At 43.9% G+C, this 21,155-nt stretch overlaps 1 protein-coding gene across 1 annotated transcript; it reads left to right on the forward strand.

Annotated features, from left to right (window-relative positions):
• The first annotated feature begins 8,184 nt into the window (after positions 1-8,184).
• Positions 8,185-14,601, forward strand: Ccr2 (C-C motif chemokine receptor 2). Its single transcript, XM_020179560.2, has 2 exons — positions 8,185-8,528; positions 12,040-14,601. Exon 2 carries the CDS (start codon positions 12,051-12,053, stop codon positions 13,161-13,163), a length of 1,113 nt encoding a protein of 370 aa, XP_020035149.2. The 5' UTR covers positions 8,185-8,528; positions 12,040-12,050; the 3' UTR covers positions 13,164-14,601.
• The last annotated feature ends 6,554 nt before the right edge of the window (positions 14,602-21,155 follow it).

Below are 21,155 nucleotides of genomic sequence, written 5' to 3' on the forward strand. Positions count from 1 at the left end.
GGGAAAACTGAGTATGCACATATAATACAGAAAAAAATGAAATTGAACTTTACCTTACACTATATACTAAACTTTACATAAAAGATCATGTCATCTGCAAAAGAAATCATCTTACTTCTTCCCTTCCAATTTCAGTGCCTTTTATTACATTTTCTTGCCTGATTGCTCTGGTTAGGACTTCAAGTACTGCGTTTGTTGAATAATACTAGTGAAAGTAGACATCCTTGTCTTGTTCCCAGTCTTTTTTTTTAAATTATTTTATTATTCATATGTGCATACAAGGCTTGGGTCATTTCTCCCCCCTGCTCCCACCCCCTCCCTTACCACCCACTCTGCCCCCTCCCTCTCCCCCCCAACCCCCTCAATACCCAGCAGAAACTATTTTGCCCTTATCTCTAATTTTGTTGTAGAGAGAGTATAAGCAATAACAGGAAGGAACAAGGGTTTTTGCTGGTTGAGATAAGGATAGCTATACAGGGCATTGACTCACATTGATTTCCTGTGCGTGGGTGTTACCTTCTAGGTTAATTCTTTTTGATCTAACCTTTTCTCTAGTTCCTGGTCCCCTTTTCCTATTGGCCTCAGTTGCTTTAAGGTATCTGCTTTAGTTTCTCTGCATTAAGGGCAGCAAATGCTAGCTAGTTTTTTAGGTGTCTTACCTATCCTCACCCCTCCCTTGTGTGCTCTTGCTTTTATCATGTGCTCAAAGTCCAATCCCCTTGCTGTGTTTGCCCTTGATCTAATGTCCACATATGAGGGAGAACATACGATTTTTGGTCTTTTGGGCCAGGCTAACCTCACTCAGAATGATGCTCTCCGATTCCATCTATTTACCTTGTTCCCAGTCTTTCAGTCTTTCATGATCTCAAAGACTTTTTAATATAGTCTCAAAGTTAAAGAACTTCAGGAGTTTGCTAAGGAATGGATAATTTTATTAACCTAATTAGCAACAATGCTAAGAGATCAGAAAGGGAATAAAAAGGTGAGAAAAATGTGGCAGGTATATTGTGCAGGCATGTGTGCTACACATAATTTTAATTTTCCATAGGTGTTAAAAGTGGCAAAAGCATGAAAAACGAACCACAGTATAAGACAGTCAGAAATTCTTAATCAATACTGGTCATCACTGAATGAAATGGGTTTGTCTTTACTCCAGGAATGACTTCCCAAGAAACATCAACCTCTATTATAATCTAAAACAAAGAATCAACACCTTGAAAGGATGAAGAAGGAATTTGAGGGACCCCTCTTGTGTCTCTTCCCAAAATAGGTCTCTCTCTATTGCCTTAAAGAATCAGGCAAAAGCACCCTTGTCACATCTGTTGAAAGATAGAAAGTTGGTCTTAAAATACATGAGAGGGAACTGAAACATTTCAGAGAAGGCAGGGCTAAGGAGTAAGAAACCAAAAGAGGAAGGTAAAAATATAGCTACAAAAAAAAAGAGGAATGGAAATTGAACTGGCTTACAAAGAAAATCAAGAATCTTTCTCCTATTCCTTGGCTACTGTCTCAAGAAAAGGGGGGAAATAATCAATAAGAAACAGATCTGAGAAAAAGAATTATCTGGTCTTTTCTAGTTGAGAATTCAAATTACCTGCACAGAAGAGTCTGTAATTTCTTGATTAAAAGTGTGTTTGAGTTGAAAGAGATTTTCTTTAAAAAATTTCCTGGTCCCTCCTTCCATCTCAGAGAGGGACACCCTGAGAGAGGCCTCTCAAGCCCTCCCTGGGTCACAGAGCTAACAAGAGTGACAGACAAGGCTAGAAAAGTGTTTTTCTGATGCCTATCCTATGTGTTTTGCCCTGGACTCTCGTGTGAAAATGCCAGATTCATTACACTGGAACTGGCACCACTCCCTTGAACTTTGTTCAGTACCAGGTTTACATCTAAATCTGTGGCCCTCACCGCAGGTACCCGAGCAGTCACAGCAGCATTGCCTAGCAATTTATCAGAAGTGCACATTTGCATCGCCACCCCAGACTGTCAAGAGTCAGAAACTCTGAGTCTGAAGGCTAATCTTAGCAAGCCTGTCAGGGAAATTTTGAACCACTGTCCAAGAAATAATATCCATCTTATTCATTATGATAGCACAAATAATAATGTGTATTTCAAGATTTACAAAAGAACTTTTATCTTGGGTTTTTTTTTTTTTCTTTTTAATTTTGGAGGAGACTCCTCTCAAAAGCTCTGTGAGGATAGGAAGGTAGATATTGATACATTATTTTATAGGCTCAAAGATGAGGTTGAAGAAAAGGAAACTATTGCTGGGGTGGTAGGTCTAGAGACGGCAAGGCCAAACTGCAAATGAGTCTTCTGCCTTAAAAATTGCATAGCTACCCAAGTCACACCACTTCTAGAAAAAAACAATGCCAACCCGTGTGACCTTTCAGAGCCTTCTTAGAAGCAAAGAATGCTAGGTGAAATGCGTAATTGTATGGATGAAGAAATAATAATAGTAAGAGCTCCCATTTTCTAAGTCTTCATATATGATCCTGGGGAGGAAGCTGAGTCTCAGATTGGCAAAGTTTCCTGCCTGGGGTCACCGGCTAGGCTAGGCATGGCATGTCTGGATCAGAATGCAGACCATCTGGTTTCCTGGTTTCACCTGACCTGCTTGCCCAGGTCACGTAGATTGCTCTTTGTCATCCAGGTCATCAGGGGCAGCACTAGCCCCTTACCCAATGCTCTTGACTTTACATCCAGCATCCTTTCTGCTACAGAAAACTCCATTTCTGCTTTGCTGTGCATCTGAGTCACTTAGAAAGTTTGTTAAAACACAAATTGCTCCACTTCAAGAGTTTCTGACTCTTGACCGGAGTGGAGCCCATGAATTTGCATTTCTAACAAGGTCCCAAGTGATACTGAAGCTGCCAGTCTTTTAGCTGGTATTGAGTTAGCAAAGTTTTAAACACTCTACTATGAAGACTCATCAAGTTGATGTGACCGATGAGTAAGAACCGAAATTCTGAGTCTATCTTCTCTGCCAGTCCTCATGGAGTATAGCAGTGTGCACACAATTTCATATCCTTTCATTTTGGTTTCTGATCTACGCCTCCATTTCCTTTCCTTCCACGGCCTTCCCTCTAGTTACTTCCCACCAGGTAACTCTTAGAATGGCCTCCTAACTTGTCCACCCAGCCAGTCTCTTTGGCTGTAATCCATATGCCCACCTTCACGTTATTTGCCTTCTTAAAGCACTAACTCCTTAAGGCAGGTTTGGGATTCAGAACCCTTTCTTCCCACCCATTGCCTCAGACTCCATAGTGTTAGGAACACACAAAAAGTCTGACTTTAAAACCAGCTAACTCTTGGCCAAGGTAATGAACGAATCAAGAGGAAAAGATGGTAAAATATAGTGCAAATTCCCCAGCCAGTCCCACTTTCCCCAGAGCCTCACGTAATGACATGAGACCTTACAATAATTCTTCTCAGACGGTAAAATTCCTGGTTCTCTTGGAAGTGAAGCAAGACTAGGAAGTAAATCTGAGTTGTCCTTGTGTCTGGCTGTCACAGTCTTTTAAGAATAATGACCAGTAGGCAATCATTAAAGTTATAGTTGCAAATAATTTACAATATACAAAAAGCTTTAGCTTACTACATAGAAAAACAAAAAGGTACAAAAGTACATATGATAAGGTTACAATGCCATAAGCAAGTTTAACAACAAAAAACCTAGAAGGTGGGGGAAAGTAGAGAAGATAAAAGTAGCTCAAAATACTAATAAATGTTGTTTTGAGGTCAACGAACTATGGGTGATTACGTTCCCTTTATTTTTCTTTTCTAAAATATTTGATTTTTTCTATAACATATGCATTATTTTTTATTGACATAGAAGTCCCATAAGATGAAGTGAACAGTTTGGTGGCATTTAATGATTCAAAATGTTGTTCAACCACCCCCTCTACCTACTTCCAACTCATTTTCATCACTCCAACGTGAAAGTTTTATTAAGCAGTCGCTTCCCATTCTTTTCTTCCCCATCCCTTTGCAACCACAAACCATCCTTTTGTCTCTATAGCTTCACCTCTTCAGAATATTTCATATAAATGGAGCAATATGGTGACACCTGGCTTCTTTCACTTAGCATGTTTTGGAGGCCCAGCTGCTTGGTGGCAGGTCCCTGTGCTGCCACCGGATGGTTGCCTGTGTAGACTACAGTGTTCATCTGTTGATGAGTCCTTGAGTTGTTTCCAACCTTTTGACCACTGTGAATATTCGCTATGAATATTCGCATCCAAGTAATTGCTTCATTACCTGTTTTCAGTTCTTTTGGAGTACATATCTGGGACTGAAATTGCAGGGTCATATACTAATTCTGTGTTTGCTGTTTTTAGGAATGGTCAAACGGTCAAACTCTTTTCCAAATCTGCTACACTCACTTAACATTCTCACCAGCAATGGCATAGAATTCTAGTTTCTCCATAACCTGGCAAGTCTTACTTCCATTTTTATTATAGCCATCCTAGTGTACATAAAATTCTTCTATTGTGGTTTTGATTTGCATTTCCCTAGTGACTGATAATGTTGGTACCTTTTCATGTATTTATTGGTTATTTGTATATCTTATTTGGAGAAGTGTCTTTTAAAGTACTTTGTCCATTTTGGGGTGAGCATGATACCGGGCTTTGAACTCAGGGCTTTGAACTTGCTAGGCAGATGCCCTACCACTTAAGCCACAACCTCAGCCCTTTTTGGTTTAGGTTATTTTGCAGGTAGGGCCTCACATTTTTGCCCAAGCTGAATTCAGACTGTGATCCTCCTACCTATGCCTCCCATGTAGCTGGGATTACAGGCATGAGTCATTGTGCCTGTTTGCTTATTTTTAAACAGATGTTCTTTAGATATTCTGGACATTAAGCCCTTACCAGATAAATGATTTGCAAATATTTTGTTTCATTCTATATATTATCTTTTCACTTTATTGATAATGTCCTTTGGTGCACAAAAGTTTTTAATTTGGATGAAGTATAATTTATCAACTTTTCTCTTTTATTTCTTATGCATTTGGTGTCATATTAAGAATTAATGGCCAAATCAAAGATCATGATTATTCAGCTTGTATTTTCTTCTAAGAGTTTTATAGTCTTGGCTCTTATATTTAGGTCACTAATCCATTGTTAGCTAATTTTTGTATATGGCACAAGGAAGAGGCCCAATAAGCTTTTGCATATGGACACCACAATTTGTTGAAAAAAACTATCTCTTCCCCAAGTCTTGGCACCCTTGTTGCAAATCAATTGGTAAAAGATGTATGGGCTTATTTCTTAACTCTCAGGTCTATTCCATCATTTATAAGTCTATACTTACTCTAGTGTCACACTGTTTTGATAAGTGTATATGCTCTGTATGTTGTAAAATCAGAAGTGTGAGTCCAACAGTATTCTTTCAAAAAATATATATATATATATATTTTGCCATTTAAGGCTCCTTGCAATTTCATGTGGATTTGAGGACTAGGTTCTCTTTCTAAAAAAGGCCATTGAGATTTTGACACAGAAGGAGAATGAGGCCGACACTGGGTCTGGGCTGTCTGAGACCTTGGTGATTATTGCTATCCAGATCAGCTCTGAGTGAAGGTTAAGCTCTCTCAAGTGTTTTAGGAGGGTTCAATTCATTCAAGTTGAAAGTTAGATTTGCTCTCAGAACCCATCTCTGCCACATTCCGCATGTGGGTTTCTTTTCATGAACCTGTACCATCAGGGTCTCCTGATGTTTGCTGTAGCATGGGTACCTCGAGGATGGATGGCAAGACTCAACCAACTGAAAAATCTGGGAAAATGTGTGACTGGACAGAATTGGCAGTGCAGGGGAGAAGACAACAAGATTTATCAGTGACCTCAAAGTGGTACTTTTATGATGGCCCCTTGTAATTTCCTTATTCCTCTTTGATGGATTTGTTCAGGTGGTACCTTAAGAAGATAGAGAGATTCTTGCCTCTTGTCATTACGAATGCTTTTGGTTCATTGTGGTTTCTATGGTTCACGTGTTTCCTGTGACCTACTAAAATAAAGTAGTGAGTTCTAGGATTTTACATCTGCAGGTTTGGTTAAACAAGATCTGGACTAACATGATAGCCATAGTAAAAGCAGTTGTTATGTTCTTACTTGTTCTGATCTTGTCTTCATGATAAAAACAACACAAAGGATTTCTGCTGCTTTTATACTAAACGACAACACAACAAGGAGAGCAATTGCAGCAAGAAGGGCCAGTGACTACAAATGATTCTTGGAAAGAAAGTGTCAAAGTTGCAGAGGTCGAGGGCTCAAGTGGCAGAGCACCTGCCTAGCAAGGGTGAGGCTCTGAGTTCAAACCCCAGTACTGTCAAAAAAACAAACAAAAGAATAAGAAATTTGCAGAGGTCAGACATGAATTTCTCTTATGTCTTTTAAGTTTACCATAGAGTCCAGGTGAACCAAGAAGAGACAAGACTACATGCTTAAAAATGGAAATAGAAGGTCATCAAAATGGAAATTTAAGTCTTCATTAACTTATAGCATAAAGGTAGCAAATCAGATGTTTCCAGTCCTTCAAGCCAAATAAAGTCTAGAGAAAAAAGTGAAGTCAGAATCTTAACTGCCTTTACTTATTAAAAAGCTCTGTCTCATGTTTTAAGATGATTAATTCTTAGGGAGATAACCCTGTGTCCTTCTGAAATTCAGAGGTTCTGGGACCAGGCTTAGATCTCAGAGGTAGCCTGCTGTCAGGAGGAAGCCTCGGTGGGAACAGAGTGTTTAGCAGACATGCACAGGTGCCCCCAGGACACACTGGTGCAATGCCAGCATCTTCTCTGCCCCAGGTTTGTGAGTACAAAGTGGCCTGAGTGTGAACTGCCTGCAGGCTGGGGTTTCATGCACATAACTGTGACATTGTAGTTCCCATGTTACAGCAAACGTCATGAAACCCTGATGGTACAGGTTCATGAAAAGAAACCCACAGGCGGAACGTGGCAAAGATTCTGATTGGTGGCTACTGCTGGATGGAAATAGTGAGATGGCCCCTAGCCAACCATGGCTGATTGGGGTTGCGCCCAAATGATGTTGGTTTTTCAGGACCCATGTGTACTTGGGGGTGGGGAGGAAGGGACAGGTGAATCTGAAGGACAATCCCTTGCAGTTTAACTCAGGCAAATATCACTATTTCAAAAGTAATGCGTGTTGAAAGCAAAAACTGATTCTTTAAAAGATCAAAGTGAAAAGCTTCTATTTGCAGTGACTGAGAATAAAAAGAAGGAACTTGCAGATAATTGGAATCAGATTAAAGAGGCTCTACCACTACTGGCCACCATGCCTGTCCTTGATAAAATGTCAGGGCTGGGGTCAGTTATCTCTAATGTGATGGAAATGTAGCGTGGTCCTGACCAGGTGTGCTGATCTTCCCTATCCTGGGCTGAAATCAAGGGAACCAGTGGCAAGATCCATGGTCAGAAAACTCCAGACATGGCAGCAGATTTTTTCCTGAATAAGAAAAGCAGAGTTGACTTCCAAGAGAAACCGGAGGCCCTTCTCACTTAGCACAAAGACCATGTCTCCCATAGGACACCTGGTTACAACTTATTCAAATCCACCCTGTTTCACTGGGGCTGTTAACTCTCCAGGCTGTGCCTTTAGTACTCACGGGGCTCAATGCTACCATTGGTACTTAGTAAGCACCTATTGCAATACTAGCTTCTTTATGCCCATCAAGCCTCCGGGGGCCCTAGAATCTTATGACTCATATTTGATGGAACAAAAACTTGCCAAAGCATGAGATCCTGACCTCAGGGTCTGCTGAATTCTAGAAAGTGCCAGAGGCCAACTCTAATGCATGCAGGACTTTGGGGAATATTTATAAGTATGGTACCTATGCTGCAGAATTTGGGGTTTTTTTAACACAGCTTCTTTCAGAGGAGGGGGTACCTCTAATAACCAAGGGTCCTCTTGCTAATGACACAAGAGATCACTTAGTATTCCCTTTCATTAAAAAAGTCTTACAGAAATAAAATTTCTAATCAGATTGCAAATTCACAATACCACTGACACACAGCGCACACAGTCCCAGTAAACCTCACTCTATTTCCTCACCATGACCTACAGCCTTGCTAGTATTTATCCTCTGGGAAATGACAGGTTCTATGACACTCGGTCCATGCAAATTTAATGGGGAGGAAGGTACAGAGTTGAAGAGTTCCAGACAGAGAGACTCAAGGAGTTCCAGAAGCCCAGAGCTGGTAGATACAGGAGCAGAGAGAGGGGTTGGGGTGCCTGACTCATTCTCAAGGTTGCACAAGCAAGATTTCAAAATTAATCCTCCTCGGGAGACCACGACATAGTGTACAGCACTCCTGGCTGGAAAAGAAGAACTGTATCTTTTTGATTTTTTTTTTTTTCAGATCTTTACCATCACTTGCCCTGATATCTCCGCCTTCTCTTTCTGCAGGAAACTTTATTTCCTACTTCTGCACACCAAGTTTCTACCTCCAGGTCTGTCCGGTTCCGTTAGTGAGAAGCCTGACACGCTAAAAGAAGCCACCTGAAGGAAGCCATCCACTGGTGAGTTGTGGGTGATTTTTTTTTCCGTGACTTTATGAATCATAGGCTTGAAGCATCTCAGAGCTGGAAATGTGGGTCCCCCTGCACACGCTTATGGGACTGCCTAGCCTGGGTCCTTGGGGACCATGATTGAGATGGGGAAGGGGTGGGTGGAGGGCATGTGCACCGGGAGACGTTACAAAGACCTGGGCGAGAGTGAGGAAGGGCAGGATGTGGCTGGGTGGGACCTTCCCTGGGGCTTAGGTGACAGGAGGAAAGGGAACAGAGTGCTCAAGCACCCACGGGCTCCCTCTGCTCCCTTTGAGCAAGCAGGGTCCATAAAGAGCTGGAACTTTCTCCCTGGAAATCTTTCCCATCCTGTCTATGTGTGGGGCCCCTGAACCCAAAGTGCCTCTTCCTTCCCGTCTGGAGGGCCACACAAGCTGAAAGAGGAATTTCTTTTTTCTGAGAGGCAGCTTCCTAGCAGCTCTGGATGCCGGGTCCTGACACCTGAAATTCCAGCTACATTAGTGCAGTTTTGGTTACTTTGCTGACTGCCCATGGTAGGGAATGCATGCGTTCCAAGTATTTAACAGAACGTCTGCAGCATCAGGAGTACTTAGCACACACACTTTTTTCCCAACCCTCATCAGAGGTCATGTTTCTGCAGTTTGCAAGGATGTGACTCAGTGATGTGAAATATATCACTGAGAGAGGTGAAAGGATAAGGTGGATAGAGACGTGAAAACAAATTCAATCAGTACCAGAGAAAAATGATCTCAGCAAGGAAGCCCTAATGATGTTACGAGTTCTGTGTACTCATCCTGTGAACACATGTTGATGCCTCTTTTAGCTGGATGAATTCATAAGAAACTGGAGGTAGAACGTGACCAGTGCTGACCTCAAGGGGCGCACATGCATAAAAGATAAAGTGGCAAGGGCTGATTTAGATGCTTGAGATGTTAAAAGACCAGAGTGATTTGGTAGAAGATATAAATTAGGTTTTGCAGAAAAGGGGAATTTGAGCAGGAGGCATTGAAGGATGAACAGGAGCTCAGCAGTCTTTTTTGGGCAGAGGGACAAGTATATAGCAAACCACTGTAGCCTGAAGGAATCAGTGACTTGGGGAAAATGAAGAGGAGATGGTTGTGGCTGAAGCACAGTGATCAGAGACAAAGCTGACAAGTGAAAACCCATAAAATCTCAGAAAAGCCATAGTGAGCAGACCAATCATTATCTTTGAGTTCCTACCACGCACGAGCCATTCAGTGCCTGCCTGGAGGTTGTAGGCTGAGAAGTGCACAGTCCAGTTTCAACCCTGAAGAAGACAGGTGGAAAGGGACAAGCCAGGAGCAAAGGAAAGACAAGGCAAGGAACTGGCAGTTGAAACTGGCAGAGAGGATGTACCTGCCAAGCATTTATGGGTTAGAATTTATACCACCTAAAAATAATACAGAGGTTCACTAAACCAGGACTGTGAAGTCCTTATCCCAAATGACCTATGCAACAACTCAGCACAGTTAATATTGTATATAACTAGAAACTCATACTTGAAAAAATCATTGACCTCAAATTATACAGATAGGACTCGAATCCAGGTCCATCCGTTTGGTTCTGAAGGCAGGCCCTTAATTTTTGAAGAGGAAGGGATCCAAAGTAATGCTAAATCTTGCTTCTTCAGCAAAGGACTAAATGGCAATTACTAAGATAAGGAGCCCACAAACAAGTGAGCTTCCGGAGGTGCTCAGGTGGAGGCATTGAACTCGTGACAGGCCACCTACTTTGATCACTGCTGTATCTCCAGTGTCTAAAACCAAAGACAGACCACAGCAGATGCTCAGCAGGCAATGGAAAATTCCACTCTGAGGTTCAGAAGGAAGGCAGGACTTGAAAACAGGGCTTTGAGAAGCATTTGGTTACAGGAGAGTCAGAGCCCTGAGATTAGCTGACACAAATCAGAAAGGATTTTTGAGTGAGAATAAAGAGGCAGCCAAATGCTTATAATCCTAGCTACTTAGGAGGTAAAGATCAGGAGGATTGCTGTTCGAAGCCAGCCCCAGGCAAATAGTTCACAAGACCCTGTCTTGAAAACACCATCACAAAAAAAAAAGAAAAAAAAAAAAAAACACTGCTGGAGTGGCTCAAGTGGTAGAGTGCCTGCCTAGTAAGTGTGAGGCCTTGAGTTCAAACCCCAGTACCATCAAAAAAAAAAAAAAAAAACCCAAAAAGAATGAAGAGGCAGGTCAAAAGAGGCAAGAGCCAAGGATGGTGGATGGTGCCTGGCAGCTCATTTGGGCTGGGCAGAAGGAGGAAATGCCAACGTTAATAAGAAGTAGCCAGATGGAAACTTCCTCCTGAAAGCCAAAAAGGAGTTTTAAATGGAGGAGGTTAGCCAAAGATCAGACGCCTGATGAGGATGAAACTGGAACATTGGGTTTTCCTTGAAACCTTGGCAGGAGAAGTTCAGGCAGATGGTAGAGGTGAAAAGTGGAGAGAGTTATCAGAACGCTTTGGGCTGCAAGTAACAGCCCAAAGATGTGACTCACAGTGGCTTATTCTTTCTCCAATGACAAGAAGTCAAGCCAGGTGCTAGTGGCTCATGCCTGTAATCCTAGTCACGTGGGAAGCTGAACTCAAGGTCAGCCCAGGGGAAAAAAGCTCAGGAAACATCCATCTTAACCATTAGCTGGGTACAGAACTACACGCCTGTCATTCCAGCTACCCGGGAAGCTGAGATTGGAAGGATCTTGATTCCAGCCCAGCTCAGGCAAAAAAAATTACCATGACCCAATCTCAACAGAAAAAAACCGGGTATGGTGGCATGCACCTGTTATCTTAGCTACAGCAGGAAGCATAAAATGGAGGCTCACGCTCCAGGCTGGCCTGGGCAAAAAGTGAGACCATATCTCAAAAAATAACCTGAGGAAAAAATGTCTGGAGACATAGCTCAAGACATGACTGGCCTCACAAGTCCAAAGCCCTGAGTTCAAACCCCAGTACCACAAAACAACTAAACAAACCAAGTAAGTCAGAGAACTAGGAGTTCAAGGGTTGCTAAGGGACACTACACAGCCTTTCTCAAATTCCCTGCGTCTTTCATTCATGGTCAAGCACCAACCCTGCACAAGACAAGCTGCAAACATAGAAGGAGCAGGCAGGATTTCTTCTGTCTCCCTTATCTGGGTAGAACCTTCTGGGTAGAACTGCCTTGCAGACGGCACTTACATCGCCCAGGGATGTGTCACAGGCCTGTGTGTCGTCTCCAAAGGACATAGACAATGTGGGCATCCAGAATTTTCAGGCTTACCATGAGACTTGTGCTCACTGGGTAGACAAAGGGTGTTGGGAACTGAGTTGGGTACACAACAGGTGTCTAGCAGAGGAATGACAGGGAAGTAATACACCCATGCCCTCAAGGAGACAGTTGACAAGGAGATACAAAGACTGGAATATTCCTTAAGCAAAGTAAGGCTATTTGGATGGGGGACTGCCATTTGTATTATGTAGTCATCATGTCATTCTCTATCTACAGAACTGAAGAAAATGAAAGACACTTATCTCCAGATTTCCCGCAGCTTGCTCTCCACATCTCAGTCTCTGCTAGAAAGCATCAATGACAGCAGTGAAGAGGTCACCACCATTTATGACTATGGCAGCAGTGAACCCTGTTATAAACCCAAAGTGCGGCAGGTCGCAGCCCGGCTCCTGCCCCCGCTCTACTCGCTGGTGTTCATCTTTGGCATTGTGGGTAACATGCTGGTGGTCCTCACCCTGGTCAACTGCAAGAAGTTAAGGAGCATGACTGACATCTTCCTGCTCAACCTGGCCATCTCCGACCTGCTCTTCGTGCTCACGCTCCCGTTCTGGGCCCACTATGCCGCAAATCAGTGGGTCTTTGGAAATGCAATGTGTAAGTTACTCACAGGGATATATCACATGGGCTATTTTGGTGGAATCTTCTTCATCATCCTCTTGACGATCGATAGGTATCTAGCGATCGTCCACGCTGTGTTTGCTTTAAAAGCCAGGACAGTCACCTTTGGGGTGGTGACAAGTGGAGTCACCTGGGTAGTGGTCACATTTGCCTCTCTCCCAGGAATCATCTTCACTAAATTTGAAAAGGCAGATTCTGGTTACTCCTGTGGCCCTCATTTTCCATTAACATGGAAGAACTTCCATACAATAATGAGGAACATCTTGAGCTTGGTCCTGCCCCTGCTTGTCATGGTCATCTGCTACTCGGGAATCCTGCGCACCCTCCTCCGGTGTCGCAATGAGAAGAGGAGACACAAGGCTGTGAGGCTCATCTTCGCCATCATGATCGTCTACTTTCTTTTCTGGGCTCCCTACAACATCGTGCTCCTCCTGACCACCTTCCAGGAGCTCTTTGGCCTGAGTAGCTGTGAGAGAAGCAGTCACCTGGACCAGGCCATGCAGGTGACAGAGACTCTTGGGATGACACACTGTTGTATCAACCCCATCATCTATGCCTTTGTCGGGGAGAAGTTCCGAAGGTATCTCTCTGTGTTCTTCAGAAAGCATGTGGCCAAACACCTCTGCAAACTGTGCCCAGTGTTCTGTGGAGAGACAGCAGACCAAGTGAGCTCAACATTCACCCCTTCCACGGGGGAGCAGGACGTCTCGGCTGGTTTATAAACTATAACAAGTTTGCTTGTCGTTTTTACAAGGCAGCTACTTATCTGTATATAATAACAAGCCTCAAGGGGTCGTGGAAGGATAGAGACTTGTAAATCAGGTGCCCTGGAACCTCAGGGGCTATGCCAAGACAGACTTAAGTCACTCCTGTATATCCAACGCATGCCCAGGGCACATTCTAGAGCAACTGTGAGTAGACACTTGGCTCTCTAGCTAGCTCAAGTCTGTCTCTGGAAAATGCCCCATTGCTTTTGCTAATACACTTTCCAGTCTCCACCATGTTTTCACTCAGTCCTTGATCATTTCAATTGCTAGTAATCAAGGGGTATGTCCTTGGGGCAGAGAAAAAACCTGGTGGCAGCAGTTACAGAAACCCCTGCTTTGGAAATCACACACCCAGCCTGAAAATGCCCATGTCTAAATGACCAGGCAGGATAAGTCTAGATGAGGAAGACTCTAAACAAGTTGGGAAGAAATGTTTCCCAGACTACCCTGCCAAGTCTTGTTTTTGGATCTAGGCCTAGAGTTCACACATTTTAATAGAAACAAAAAATTAAATTAAGGCTAAAAACTGCAACTTAGCAATGTTGGTGACGTGTTATTTTAAGAGTTCCTATCTTGCCAAACCCGAAAATACTTTTATTAGTCATAGAAGCAATTCTGGCTTTGAGCACAAAGGCTTGGAGTTTGTAATGTGTTCGGGAGGTGCCTGGGCCAACACAAATAGCTCTAGATTGACAAGGACCCGGAGGTCCATGGTCCGTGGGTTTATCCACCTGTGACAGCGCAGCATCTAAGCAAGAATATCATGGAGCCACGGTGCACACTCCACAGCTGGGCCCTCGTTCTCTCGGGCTTGCTGCCCCGAATCCTCTTCTATCTATGACGTCATGGATTTCATCATGACAGCATTTCAGGATTGTGAAGGTGCACTTGAACTCCTAAAGGAAGCTCCTAATCAAAGCTTTTAAAGTACATTTTCAAAGCCAAGTGTGGTGGTGCATGTCTGTAATTCCAGCACTCAGAAGGCTGAGGAGGAAGAATTGCTAGTTTGAGGCCAGCCTGGACTGCATAGCGAGACCCTGTCTCAAAAAAACAAGCAAATGAAGTCAGTTTGCAAAAGAGGGAAGTTGAAGAAGCTCCCTTGAGTGAGCAAGATGTTCCCCTTGGCTGAGCCAAGAATGTTACCTCATGTGTTTCTGATCTGATGGACACGAGAGATACCTAACAGGCAACTTGGGAGCCAGAAGTTGCTATGTTTGACAAAGTCAGAATCTTCATGGTTCAAGAAGGTTTTGGGATGAAGCAGGGACTCAGAAGGTGACACCTTTGGATACCCTAATGAATGTACACAATTTTATTTCAATGCAATGTAAACATTGTATTTTAAATCTATGATTTGGGAAATAAATCAATGCTCCAACTATATTGTTAAAAAGATTGAAAAGCAATCATCTGCTTTGTTACACTGTTGTGTGGTTGACTAACTTTTTTCACAACTTTTCACTTCTTCCCCCTGCAATTCATGTAAACCTGCTCTTGAGGTTGACTTGCAGCCTGGCCTCCAGGCCGCATACTCCTCCCCATCCACACAGCCTGCTAGGCCACTGGGAGGTGAGCACAAGTGTCATCTGTCTTCAGAGTAGCTGGGCTGAGCCCCTTCTTAGCCACTGGCCCACTCCAGCTCCCACCCTTGCACCCTGGTGAGTTTGCAAGATGACAGAGGGACAGGAGCAAGAAGCCCATGTTCATTCTGATAAGCCACTGAGCTATTTGCCAAGCACAAAACTGGTCAGTACACATGGCCTTCGGTGGCTTCATAAGTAAAATCTGGAAGAGTGGGCATTTATTTGCCACCATGGAAGTCGGTATGGGATGTGCCCCGAGGGTCTGATAGACTGGGTAGGGAAGGTAAAGATGGAGGTCATTGTCCTTCAGTCCTCTGGCCAGCCCAGGGCCTAGCGATGGGCCAGTGGATACAGAGGTGTAGACAAGATCACAGTATGTTGTGCAGAGCACAGAATGGAGGGGTGTGTGGAATATTTGAGAGTCCAGTGGGCTCAATTTTAGGCCTACACTGCACCCACAGAAGCTACATTTGGACTTTGTTGCCACTGAAGAAACTGCTATGTAAGAGTTGCCATTGGTGTCCAATTCCAGAAGGGTGTCCTTGAGTCACCTCTATTCCAGGAAGACCCTTCAGGTAGGCGGTTTGAGGTAAGCAAAGTCCACCATTCCAAGGGATGGGCATCTATGACTTTTATAGTTGAGGAAGGAGCTTGGTCATCCATGCCATCCCCCTTGGTCTGTGATGCCCTGATAGCTGGGGAAGGTGAGCATTTGCAGAGATGCCCTAGAGTTTCCGGTGAGTCATCAAGACCTCGTCCTTTCCTTCGATTTTGCTCGTTACTTAAACTTCCCTGACAAATTGAAATGGCCTCAGGTGAGATTAGCCATCAGAAAAGGCCACCCAGGGAAACACACTATGAGAAAACAGGAGTCTGACTGCTGACTAGCAACCTGTGCAAGGGAGTGTGGGAACTGACCAAGGAGAGGAGGCTGGGCCCAGATTTGGGACACATCAGAGGTTGGAAATTTTTCCAGACACGGTCATTTTAATACCCATGTTTGTAACTTTGGGAAAAGGGTGTGTGTGTGTGTGTGTGTGTATAAACAGTCACACAATGCAGGTTCTTGTAACCTTGGTGGCCCCAGCCTGGGTGAGGAACTCAAATAATGTCTTATTTTGTACATCCCTTATAAAATATCCTAATGTAATCCATTCACAATATGAAGTTATTTATTTCCCTTTAATTCAGTTTCACTTGGGTCTTACAGTCCACTGGCTTCTGGAAGGCTCTGCCTAGAGGAGAGATATGTTTGTCTTTTCTGTTTCCCCCACCTCCAGCCCTCAGCTACTGGTCTGCCTCAGGGAGACCCTGTCTAGCATTGAGAGGTGGAGGAGAGGGTGAGGAAAAGGGCACATGCATTTTTATGCAACTAGCCCCTGCAATAGGCCCCTCCATGTTGGTCAGGCAGGAACTTATGTGTGTTCCTGTAAGAGGCTGAGAGCCGGTGGGGCTCTCATAGCCACTCCATAGACACACACCATCTCTCTTCAACTAGACTGCCTCCAACCTACCATTTCTTGCACACTGGGGTCACCTCACCCCAACAGTGGGGCCCAGCATGATAGCTACAACCCAGTTACCTCCTGTCGTGACCATGTGGCATGCATACTTGGGACACCCTTGCAGTCTCACTGACACACCGTCTCCACCTATCTCCTCTCTCCAATCCCTTGTCCCCTGCTCAACTGGCCTGCTGCCTCTTGGGAAACCACTGGGAAAGCAGTGCTGGCCTTCCCTTTGGCAAGCTCCCATTCGTCACATGATTGGCTTTGAGGGGAGGGATCTCATCTCCATCAATCTCATCCATGTCTACAACTGCTTCTTACCCCTAATTGGCTCTGTATGAAGACTAGGATGGGAGGAGTTGATGTGACAGATGGGGACCCAGGGATGGTTCTGTCACCTCCTAGTAAGCCCCCAAAAGTTGTCTGACCCCAGGTGTCAGTGGTTTTCTTAGAACTATGGAGGACTTAACACCTATTTGCCCTCAGCCTTAGGCCATCCTGCCAGTTCTAGGGCAACCGGAAGAGTCCTCCATAATATCCTGTTATGCTCAGAACTGAATATAGAGCTGCAGGTGTGACCTGACCCGCTTAAGGTGACAGTAGCTCTGTTGTGTACTGCAATCAATACATTAGACTCTCTTGTCATACCTGAGATTACATTAACTGCAATGCTTGGCGCTGCTTTGAGAGAAATACCTCAAAAGCACAAGGCAGACTTCTAAGCTGAACAAAGGGTTTCCACCATGTCTGGACATGTCTAATGCAGGATGAAGTAGACAGCCTGGAAGTATGGACTTGGTGTGATGTTTTGCATATGAAGTCATAGGAGGACATATGAAGGGTGTGGTACAGAGGCTGGGAAGAGAATCCCACTTCCCTGTATAAGGACTTAGAGGACAAAGACAGGAATGGGAAAACAAAATGATAACCTTCTGACCACCACCGCCATGACAGGTGCCTGAGGTCAACCGTCTCCACAAGGAATCCTAGGAGTCATAGGACCCAAGCATCATTGGCTGAGGCACACAGGTGACAAAATGTGACATCAAGTGATAGCAGGTGAGTTCTTCCTATTTCTGAGACCATAGGGAGTGTCTGGCTCTTCTGGCAAAGGTGTCTTTGAGGGCACTGGGAGCTTCCTTCTTGATATGACATCAGAGCACAGACAGTGACAATCAGTACAAAATTGTTGATGTTGGAGAACAGAAAGAGCCTGTCTGTCTACTAACAGGGCTCCATTAAATTCAGTTAATGGTGTGATGTTGAACGAAAGAAGGCAGACAGGAAAGGGCGCGGCATGTGTGACTCTATTTACATGAAATAAAAGAACAGGCACATTTAATCTATCTGAAGTCAGAGTGGCCTTTACCTCTAGTTGGAGCAAAGGGCTCCTCTCCAGGTGATATGGAAAATATTCCTTTTCATCTCTATCTAGGTTGTGGTTCCTTGGGTATATGCAAATTAAACTCACCACACTGTATGACTAAGATCAGTGCACTTGTTGTAAGACTTTGGTAAAAATAGCAGTTAGGGAACTATACTCAGCCAGGCTCAGTGGCTTACATCTGTAATGCTAGCTTCTCAGGAGATGGAGATTGGGAAGATCACAAATCAAGGCCAGCCTGGACAAAAATTCATGAGACCCCATCTCAGCCAATGGCTGGGTGCTGTGGCATGCGTCTATCATCCCAGCTATGTAGGGGAAGTACAAATGGGAGGATTGTGGTCTAAGGCTATCTCAGGCATAAAGCCAGACCCTATCTCAAAAATTAACCAACACACTGTGTTGCCAGTGGCTCATGCCTATAAGCCTAGCTACATGGGAGGCTAAGATTGGGAGCATCCAGGTTCGAAGCCAGCTGGGACAAATAGTCTGTGAGACCCCATCTCCAAAATAACCAGAGCAAAATGGACTGAAGGTGTGGCTCAAGTGGTAGAGCACCTGCTTTGTAAGCTTTGAGCCCTGAGTTCAAACCCCAGTCTCACCAAAAAAAAAAAAAAAGCCACCACCACCACCACCACAAACACAGTAACAAAAAATCCAACCAACACAAAAATGGCAGGCAGAGTGGTAGAACACCTGCCTAGCAAACTCGAGACCCTGACTTCAACTTACAGTACTGCCCGTCTCCCATAAAAGAACTACACTTATAGTGAGTTTTTCATGGTGCAAGGAAAGACCTACAGTGTAATCCTGAGGAAAAAACATTTATAAGCAGCATGTAGAGTGATATCTCTGTGTGAGAACAATTTACCAAAACATGTACTTGGGAAAAAGCCAGGATTGAAACCTATGACAGACATTGCGAGAATATGCTTAATTTTTTCCTACTTTCTGTTTTCCCCAATTTCATATAATGAGCACATGTTGGTTTCATAATTAGACATTCATTTTTTAAAACAAGACATTCACTTGCTGTTTTTACCAGCCCGTCTTACTGTTGCCTGATAATGACACAGGTATTTTCTAAAGAGCTGTTGGATAGCAGAGTTTTTAGCTCATTTCGTTTGTGTACTTGGCCCTTTGAACTCAAGGGGAAGGGTTGAAACTCCCCGCATCCCACTGAGGATGCCCTGAGTATCTGGTCCAGAGATGGTGTGGATAAGGAGCACATAAAACAGCCCTTGGGTCATGAATGGGATGACTAGAGAAAGAGAAGCTACCTAAAGACTAGCCAGCACCCCAAAAGGAAAGTGCACATGAGCGGCCCTCCAATGTGATATCAAGTCCAGCAAGACAAGTTGACCAAAGGATCATTTCCTGTGGGGAGTTTGAATACCATACAAATAAGAATGAGAGCCGTGGAATCTGTGATGGACCAAATAGAAAAAACAAACAAAAAAGACAGAAAGCAAGCCACAGCATGGTAGATGACTGTTATTATCATTGTCCTACCCAGAACAAAGTTACATTTATTATTGACTAAAGAATTTCCCATGGATCTTCACCTCCATGTGCATCCTTGGGATGAATCCCTCTCTCAGAAATGACTGGCACACAACTCTGGACCAGAAACTCAAAGAGGTTAACACAGGCTAGGCTAAGTGGCTCATGTCTATAACCCTAGCTACTCAGGAGGTGGGGATCAGAAGGATCATGGTTTGAGGCCATCCCAGACAAAAAGCTCACAAGATCCCCCTATCACTAATAAAAAGTGCACCTGTCATTCCAGCTACTCAGGAAGCAAAAATAAGAGGATTGAGGAGCAGGTCAGCCCTGACATAAATGTGAGACCCTATTTGAAAAACAGACTAGTTGGGTGGATCAAATGGTAGAGAACTTGCCTAGCAAGTACAAGACCCTGAGTTCAAATTCCAGTACCACCAAAAAAAAAAGAAAGATGAAAGAAAGAAAAAGAGGATAGCACCATGCTATGATGTGCTTCCTGGTGGCAGCTTGTGAACACTCATCTTGCTTCCCACTTGACGTGTGTTTTCCAAACTCCATGAGAACAGGTAGTACATCACTTGACAGATGAAGAAAAGGAAGCCCAGAGAGGGGAGGTTATCACACCACGAGGCCCTGTCTGAGTGACTCTGAGCTTGCTCTGATGCTCTACATTGCCCTCTTCAGGTGATCATGCCTTCATGTCCTCAGCCACCCTGAGGACAGTCACCTCAGGGTGACTGATGGGCATGGTGACCCTAACAACAACAATAGTTGCAAACAGAAGTACATTTATCCAGCAGCATCCGAGAGCTCTGCCCAAGTTTATTACCAGAAAACAAGACTATTCTTCAAAGAAGGCTTTATTTATAAAATAGCTTCTAAGAACAGGTCACTGAGTGGGTAACCCAGAGTTTGATGTTTATCATGTGTATGATGTCTGAATGCTGGTTGGGGGGGTGCGCATATTATCACCCTCAGGGTTTGGACACTTGCCACATGAAAAGCCAAAACCCAAGAGATGAGTGCTAGGAAAAAGAAAGACTTTATTGAGGATTCTGGGCACTCAGAAGGAAGCAGACTAATGTCTCAAGTTCCCCTTCCCAGGTCTTTGGGGAAGTTGGAACATTTGTGCTAGGACTACATTAGGGCTAAGTGCAGAAATCAACAAGGTGCTCGAGTCAGACAGTCTGGAGTCACTAATAGCCTGTTATAATACAATCTGCCCAACAACCCCACAAAGTCATTCCTACTATTCAGCCCATTATACAGATGAGAAAGCTGAAGGGAGGGGTGGCTTCAAGCTTGGCAATCTGCCTACAGAGGCCACTCACTCAGTCAATGTGCTAGATTGCTTCCATGGGCTTGGGGACACATAGTTTTGCTGTTTGGAGTCTCCTTTGCCTTACTGTAATCACAAGATTCCTATCCTATAGCTGAAGCAGTAGTCACTGAAAGGGGACTCTGGCGACTGAAGGGCAGCTCTCTGCTGTGCTCTCAGCTCTGTTGTCATTACTTGAGGTTTTCAGATAAGCCACCAACCACCAAGAAAGCTTGACATGACTGCATGTCATACTCACATAATCCTAACTTGACCACATTGTCTATCATATACCAGGTGGATGGAGGAGAGTGGGTAAGGGAGCATGAGATTGCTGCAAAGAATAAAGTTCCCCTTTGAATTTAAAGTTGATTTGAGTTCCTTTAATTCAGTATCTGTTAAGAGAACAGACGTTCTTGTCATTTCTGCCACACTATTGTGCAAATCATTGCCTCCTAGACAGAAATTTGAGTAGATAGATATCAGTGTTCTTCTAGCTCTGATATCCCTTAATCCGTTCCAGTTTCTGAGAGACTCTGTTGTAATTGAATGAGCAGAGAGCAAAAGTGAAAGAGTCCAATGAGGAAAATTTGTGAATAAACTCAGATGGGAGCTCTCTCCTCTAGCCCATCTGAAACGCAACTTTAA

This window comes from Castor canadensis, chromosome 17 (genome assembly GCF_047511655.1).
Source record: "Castor canadensis chromosome 17, mCasCan1.hap1v2, whole genome shotgun sequence".
Lineage (NCBI taxonomy): Eukaryota > Metazoa > Chordata > Mammalia > Rodentia > Castoridae > Castor > Castor canadensis.